Here is an 8659-nt window from a genome sequence, read left to right on the forward strand (position 1 = left end):
CCCTGAGATGACATTTGTTGTGACTTGGCGCTTTATAAATAAACTGAATTGAATTAATGAGTTGGGCAAATGGTTCAGTACTAATAGCAAACAGAAGGGGTGAGAGTGAGCACCCGTCTGCATCCCTGTTCTGATGGAAATGAGTAGAGTGTTTGAATCCAGCCAACAAAGTGTGGACCAAATCCAAAACAATTCAACATTTGAAATAGATATTTCCAGGACACTCAGTCAAATTCTTTTTGGGCATCAAAGGATATGATAGTAAGTTTTAAGGTGCTAAATCATTAAATTCATTATATTTGAAATGAAAGCATTTGCTTTATGAAGATGAAAGAAAAGTTTTGTTCTCTTATTGAAACTCAACCTTGAAGTTTCTGCTGATTCCTCCTCCTCCTCCTCCTCCTCCTCCTCCATCCTGCTCTCAAACAGCAGCATCACTCTGTTCACAGTTTCTCGTTCCCTCCCCATCATCTCCACAGTTGAAGGATCAGTGGAGGTGCTGACACGCCTCATTCTCTGCGCAAACACATGACGAAGATGTTGTGATACGAGCTCAGACTGGTTTCAGTGATCAGGAAGTGAAACTTCCACAGACGCTGAGAGGTGAAATGGCGCAGAAAGGAGTTCATCTGGACAGAGAAAGTTTCTCTTGTTCCATCTGTCTGGATCTACTGAAGGATCCGGTGACTACTTCCTGTGGACACAGCTACTGCATGAAGTGTATTGAAGACTTCTGGGATGGAGAGGATCAGAAGAAGATCCACAGCTGCCCTCAGTGCAGGAAGACCTTCACACCGAGGCCTGTTCTGGAGAAAAACGTCATGCTAGCAGCTTTAGTGGAGCAGCTGAAGACGAGTGGACTCCAAGCTGCTCCTGCTGATCACAGCTGTGCTCGAACTGAAGATGTGTCCTGTGATGTCTGCACTGGAAGAAAACTAAAAGCCATCAAGTCCTGTTTGACGTGTTTGGTCTCTTACTGTGAGGAACACGTCCAGCCTCATTATGATGTAACTCAGTTAAAGAAACATCAGCTGGTGAAGCCCTCCAAGAAGCTCCATGAGAACATGTGCTCTCGTCACTATGAGGTGATGAAGATGTTCTGTCGCACTGATCAGCAGAGCATCTGCAATGTCTGCGTGGTGGATGAACATAAAGGCCACGACATCGTCTCAGCTGCAGCTGAAAGGAGAGGGAAGCAGAAGGAGCTCCAGGTGAGGAGAGAGGACATCCAGCAGAGAATCCAGAGCAGAGAGAAAGATGTGAAGCAGCTTCAGCAGCAGCTGGAGGCCATCATCGTCTCTGGTGATAAAACAGTGGAGGACAGTGAGAAGATCTTCAGTGAGCTCATCCGGCTCGTCCAGAAAAGAATCTCTGAAGTGAAGCAGCAGATCAGATCCCAGCAGGAAACTGAAGTGAGTCGAGTCTTGGAGCTTCAGGAGAAGCTGGAGCAGGAGATCTCTGAGCTGAAGAGGAAAGATGCAGAGCTGAAGCAGCTCTCACACACAGAGGACCACAACCAGTTTATCCACAACTACCAGTCAGTGTCAGCACTCGAGTCTCCACGCTCATCCAGCATCGATGATGGTCCTCTGAGATACTTTGAAGATGTGACAGCAGCTGTGGAGGAGCTCAGAGACAAACTGCAGGACATTCTGAGAGACACATGGACAAACATCTCACTGAGAGGGGCTGAAGGTTTACTGTCAGAACCAGAACCAAAGAGCAGAGCGGACTTCTTCAGATACTCATGTGAGCTCACTCTGGATCCAAACACAGCCAACAGTCAGCTGTTATCTGAGGGGAACAGGGAAGTAACCTTAACGCTTCAAAATCAGTTTTATCCTGATCATCCAGAGAGATTCATTTTGCCTCCTCAGATTCTGAGTAAGGAGAGTCTGACTGGACGTTGTTACTGGGAGGTGAAGTGGAGAGGAACAGGATGTGTGGTAGCAGTCGCGTACAAGGATGTTGTTAAAACAGGGAGTGCGTTTGGATGCGACGATCAATCCTGGGCTTTAGTTTGTTACGGAAACAATTATCAGTTTTGTCACAGAGGTTTCAGAACTCCCGCCTCAGCTTGTGTTGTGTCCAGAGTTGGAGTGTACCTGGACCACAGAGCAGGTACTCTGTCTTTCTACAGCGTCTCTAAGACCATGACGCTCCTGCACAAAGTCCAGACCTCCTTTACTCGACCGCTGCATGCTGGAATATGTCTCTGGTTTAGTTTTGGAGACACAGCTGAGATCTGTAATCTAAAATAATTGTCTGTTCTTGCTTGTTGCTGGAAGTTTCTTGTGTTGTCTCCACTCAGAGAGCAACGTGTCCAACAGTTTTTGTGGACATTATTGTCCCATAACCTGTTTTAGGTGGAGCTCTGATTTATTCAGGTTGTTGATGCACGAGCAAAATCAAAACATGTATTTTCTTATACCTGAAAAATGACAATAGTGAAGAACTTTGATCAAATTTTGCAGTTTTTTTTTGTCCTACAACAGGTGACTTTTTTTTTAATTTGTTTTATGTAAAATGTAATCTTTGACGTGAAACTGTCCCGTTGGTTCAGGGTTTTTAACTCAGAAAGATTCATTCAAAGATCAAGATACAAGAACTGATGTTTGTTGAAGCTGCAATTCCAAAACTTTCTCTTTTTACACGTTTCATTTATCGTATTTTCCCGTTGTATAAGTCACAGTTTTTTGCTGTTTTTTTTGCATAGATTTGTCAGTCCTGTGACTTATATGCTGAAGCAACATATACTTTTTTTTTCCATATTCATAATGCAATTTTTGACTGATGCTTTAAATTTCGAAAAACTGCAACAGCCAGTCCTCCCGTGCACGCTCGTTTCACTCAGTTGATGCAGGCGGAGGAACACGGGAGAGCTAGCAGCTCTGGCCGCGATGGATGGATGGATGGATGGACGGATGGATGGCGCCGCACCGCCCAGGCGAAATGAAGCTGTTTTGACCATTAAATAAGTGCATAATAAATGCGACGGGTCAGCTGTGATGCATAATAAATGGGATTTATACGCCGAAGTGACTTATATATATGTTTTTTCCTCTTCATGATGCTTTTTTTTTTTACTGGTGTGACTTATACTCTGGAGTGACTTATACACCAGAAAATACATTTTCACTATATTGACAGATGCGATCTATTGTTATTTAGTCACAGATGTAAATTAAAATGTAACTAATCAGAAAACATGAGACGAACTGACACATTTTATGATCTACTTGATAATCAGCCCTTTCTAAGTATTAAATATTCAAAGTAAAAGAGTATGTTAATATTACACTTTTATGATTGTGTTAATGACATGATGCTTCAGATCAAATAAAAACATTTTTCTCCAATATCCACGTTGACATTTTTATTTTTATCTGTTGGACAATTGCTCTCCCAGCGTTTGATAAAATAATGTGCGTGACAGTGATTTGCTTTTTCACTTTCTCTGTTAGAAGATGGTAAATAGTTACACAGAACAAAATGTTCCATTTTATTGTGTAAAAAAAAATATGAGGACAGCAGGACATGTTAGACTGGTGCAGGACATGCACGAGGACAGCAGGACAGTGGTGAGATGTGCTGTAGAGGTGACAGATAGCTTCAAGGTGGAGTTGGGAGTGCATCAAGGATCTGCTCTGAGCACCTTATTGTTTGCTCTGGTGATGGACTGGCTAACAGATGAGGTAAGGCAGTGATCCGCATGGACTATGATGTTTGCGAATGACATTATGATCTGTGGTGAGAACAGGGAACAGGTGGAAGAGAACTTAGAGAGGTGGAGATATACACTTGAAAGAAGAGGAATGAAAGTCAGCTGTAGTAAGACAGAGTACATGTGTGTGAATGAGAGGGAGGAGGTGGAACAGTGAGGCAACAAGGAGCAGAGGTCACAAATGTGCAGGTAGCACATAATTAAAAGTTGTAGCAGATTGCCAACAAATAGAACCTTTTTTAAGAAAAATGTGCAAAATGACCATTCATCCATCCATTATCTTTACCTGCTTATTCCAATTTAGGTCACGGGGGTCGCTGGTGCCCATGTCCAGCAATCACTGTGCGAGGGGCTGGGTACACCCTGGACGGGTCGCAAGTCCATCACAGGGCCACATAGAGACAAACGAGACAAACAACCATTCACTCTCTCACTCACACCTAGGGACAATTTAGAGTTACCAATCCGCCTAACATGCATGTTTTTGGTCTGTGGGAGGAAACCGGAGCACCCGGAGAAAACCCACGCATGTACGGAGAGAACATGCAAACTCCACCCAGAAAGGCCCCTGGACCGGGGTTTGAACCAAGAACCTGCTCACTGAGAGGCAGCAGCTCTACCAGTTGCGCCACCGTGCTGCCACATTAAAAATAAGATGTTATATTTATACATTATTATAAAATAAGTAGTGAGAAGCTTGTACTATAATGTCCTAAATGTTTTCACACACTCGTGTTAACATTATCCACTGTATTACACCCCACTGTATTTGTATTTGCCGTGGACATACAGAGTACATGTCACGGAGGGACACAAAGCATGCCAGGAAGGGTCATAGCAGCGGGAGATCTGGTATTCTGAAAGCATTCATTCCTGTTAACACCATCACAGACATCTACACCTCCAGATGCAGGAAGAGGGCCACCTGCATCATGAAGGGCCCCACACACCCAGCACACACACTTTTTGCCCCGCTCCCCTCAGGCAGAATACTGGGGGAGCATTGAGTGCAGAACCACTGGGCTGAGGAACAGCTTCTACCCTGAGGCTGTTAGACTCATGAATTTCTAACCAGAATAACCACTGTGAAAAATTACTGTGGAAAAAACAAAACGAACAAACCAAAAAAGTATAGTATATAGTATATTTTTAGTTCATGACTTGGATCTTACTAATGTTTTTCTTTACAATTTGTGTTTGTGTTGGATATAACTGGGACCCTGTGTACATAGTTCCGTCCCACCTCACGTATCACATGTGGTGTGTATGACAAATAAATCTCTCTCTGACTTAAATACATCTAATATTTATTTTCTTATTTTGTTTCTGCTTCTAAAAACAACGTAACTGTTTGAAGACATTTGTTTCCGCTGGTTGAGGAGCCGCTCACTTGTTGGGTTAGAGCTGATCTTGACATGAGTTGATGCTGCAGGACAATCAGATACAAACTAAACCTGAATAAACCAGCAGCCGAGGTTCGGCTGTTTTACACAAAATACACAAAAATAATTTATTTAGAATGTTAGGCTGCCTCTTGAGGGCTTTTAAATTACACAAAAATTGCCTAAACAAGAACTTGTGAATAAAAAATGCCTTTTTTTTTTTAAATCACCATAAATACAGTTTCCATTTATTGCAGAAGAAAGCATTACAATTTTAAGAACATTGGAGGGAAAAAAAGTTTTCTGTTAAATAACCTCAAGCTGTCACCTTCTTTGTCAGTAAAATATTTTCTGCTGTCCGGATTTGTAGCGTCCATTAAGCTGACAGGAAATGTGTAAATTCTTGATGGGGGAAGATATGTAAAGGTCATGGATGTTTTAATGTTAAATTAATATAGAGTCATGTATGTGAACTTAAAAGAGTCTTTCTGTCCACTCAGAGAGGAGTCTGATAACCGCCTTCAACAAATGAGCTGTGCAGAGGTCGTCTTGACCTCGTCTCTGTCTGATAATGGATATTTAAGCTTTTCCTAACTTCTCCGTGGGCAGACCTTGGACCGGAGCGACATGCAACATCTTGTAAGCCTGTTTTCAATGCTTGAAAATGTGCATGCAAATAAATCCACGGAGGGAATTTATGGTTGGTTGAGTTAGGTGGCCAGGAGCTATCATTAAAAGTCACGTGGGAACTTGACACTGATCGATATCGTGTTTAAATGAACATGGAGTCTTGTGTGTGAGTCTGTGAAGATGGCGCCGGAGTGCATGTGAAAATGGGAGTTGTTTTCCACCACTATCACTCAGCCCCAACTCTGCTCAGCTCGTGGAAACTTTTTTTTTTTTTTACATTTTATGTATAAATAATAATGTTTTTTTTAAATTAGTGAAGAATAAAAATAAATAAACAGTGCCAGCTTTATCATGAAATCCTGTTTTCACTTTGACTTTATTGAATAATCTGTTAATTAAAGTTAACTCAGCTGAAAAATCATAAAAAGACAAAATTATTGAATCTCTCAGGAATATTTCCCTCAAACATGTTTAAAGAAGAGATACGGCCTTTGGTTCAACTTTATTGACACACTGCACAGTTGTACAAATCGCAAAACAAGAATTAAACTTTAAATCAGAGCTAAAATAAAATCTGTATTATACAAGAAGCAAAATCACATATTTAAATTAAACAACAAAAGCAGGCACAATGAGTGCAAATACATCAAATGATGAAGAAAAATGTTAAATATAGATGTTTTTGTAGAATCTGGTTCATCAGAGATTTAATTCTATTCAGTTCATATAGCACCAAATCACAACAGAAGTCACCTCAGGGCACTGAACAGAAACATTCATATTTAAAAATAATAATTTAACATTATTTATCAGAGGAGCAGACTGCTTTGAGTTTAACTCATGGCAGAACTATCACTTGGTGAACTAAAGTTCATTAAAAGTCATTAGTAGGATTTTGGACTCCGGACACGCCTCCAGAAGTGCAGGTGTAAAGAGCTGATCTGAGTAGGGCTGAATAGGAGTGGTGGAAAAGGGGCCTGCTCAAGATTAGGAAGGGAGAAAGAAAATAGAAAATTAAAAAAAGGGAACAGACCAGAGCAAAAGATGCCATCTAGGGGTAATAATGTCCTTCTTGGACAGCTGCAAGGTGGTCAGAGAGGTTAGAGCTGAGCTTCATTTATAAACAGTATAAAAGTCCTGGAGGTGCAGCTGGACGAGAGTTACAATAAAGCACAATTTGTTTAACTGAGAAAAAGGGAAATAATGGAAAAGTCGAATAAGTATGAGACAGAACTTTAACTTTGTCTCATCAAGTCTTAGAAAGTACAGTAGCTCTGTGACTTATGGGACAAAACCTTTTAAAACTGGGTTTAAAATGCTGTTGAGATTATTCCTGGGGTGGGAATTGGACCAGATGATCCCCCTTTGAGGGAGATAAATAATATTAATAAAATAAAAATATTGGAAGTAAACCTTGTTAATAAAAAGATAAAATACCAAAATTGATGTTTGGATGTGGCGTTTATTTCTCTTTTTTTTTAATCAGGCGGAAGGATGGACGCCTTTGGTCCATCTGGTGTAAAAACAGTTGGCTTGATGTGCAGTACAGTATTATAAATTATAATTTATTTCCTCATATTTTTTAATACTGTGTGCTCCTGCGGGCTCCAAGCGCCACTGGTCACCGAAGGAGGATCCTCCATGCTGCTGACCCACAGGAACACCGGAGGCCGAGCCCTGGCAGGCAGGGGTGGACGTGGACGGGTCTGGGACGGAGGGTGGAAACAATTTTTAAAAACATTTTATGTACATATAAAAAAAAAAGTATTTTTTTTAACAGTGAAGATTTAAAAAATAAATGGTGCCAGCTTTATCATGAAATCCTGTTTTCACTTTGACTATTGAATAATCTGTTAATTAAAGTTAACTCAGCTGAAAATTCATAAAAACAAAAAATTATTGGATCTCTCAGGAATATTTCCCTCAAATATGTTTAAAGAAGAGATACGGCCTTTGGTTCAACTTTATTCGAACACACAGATGTACAAATCACAAAACAAGCATTAAACTTTAAAGCAAAGCTAAAATAATTAAAAAAAATCTGTATACAAGAAACAAAACCACACATTGACCGTATTTTTCAGCGTATACGTCTCAGTTTTTTGCATAATTTACATGCCATGCAACTTATACGCCGAAGCAACTTATTGATGGATTTTCCCCCCATATTTATAAACCAATTTTTGGCTGAGATATGACCGTTTTCATTCATTCTGACTGAAAAAATGTGAGCACTACCATTTTCATCCACTAGATGGCAGTCCAGTAGGATGACATGTCCTGTCAAGTAAAAAATGTAAAAGTGGCTATTAATGACACAGTCGGCTTGTAGCCTCCCACCTTCATTCAGCTCGCCTGCACCAACCGAATCAGATTCATTTCTCTGCACCGCCCCGGCGAAATGCAGCTGATTTGACCGTTGAAGTGCACTTATTAAGTAAAAGTTCAACTGAGACACACCTTTACTATAAAGTTGAGCAAACAAATAATTGTTTTTAGGTGGTTATCTTGTTAAATTCTTGTTAAAGTCCTCCAGTGGCCGCCATTTGGCAGCCTATTGATTTTTGGCACAACACTGGCCCACATTTCCAGATTGTCAGCGATGACGCGTAACAGAGATGCACCGATCCACATTTTTAAACTTCCGATCCTGATAACCAAATCTTGATATCGATACTGTCCCGATATATTGATTTTATATGAGGCTGTAATAATCTCCTCTCTATAGGCAAGTACAATTTGTACAAATATAATCACGCATGTCCAAAAAGCAACATGAGGTAAGTTTTATGAATGTTGGATAAATTTTAAAGTTAGAATTAAATCCTGCTAACACAAAATATATTTATTTTTTGTTTTTAATTCTAGCTTTAAAGTGGATATTAAAGTGATTCGAATGTCTAACATAAAACTAAAAAAGTCC

At 40.3% G+C, this 8659-nt stretch overlaps 1 protein-coding gene across 1 annotated transcript; it reads left to right on the forward strand.

The window, feature by feature from the left end:
* The first annotated feature begins 551 nt into the window (after positions 1-551).
* On the forward strand, positions 552-2261 carry LOC119420689 (tripartite motif-containing protein 16-like). The gene has a single exon (XM_037688117.1). It carries the CDS (start codon positions 609-611, stop codon positions 2259-2261), a length of 1653 nt encoding a protein of 550 aa, XP_037544045.1. The 5' UTR covers positions 552-608.
* The last annotated feature ends 6398 nt before the right edge of the window (positions 2262-8659 follow it).

Source organism: Nematolebias whitei, chromosome 14 (genome assembly GCF_014905685.2).
Source record: "Nematolebias whitei isolate Nwh7 chromosome 14, NemWhi1, whole genome shotgun sequence".
Lineage (NCBI taxonomy): Eukaryota > Metazoa > Chordata > Actinopteri > Cyprinodontiformes > Rivulidae > Nematolebias > Nematolebias whitei.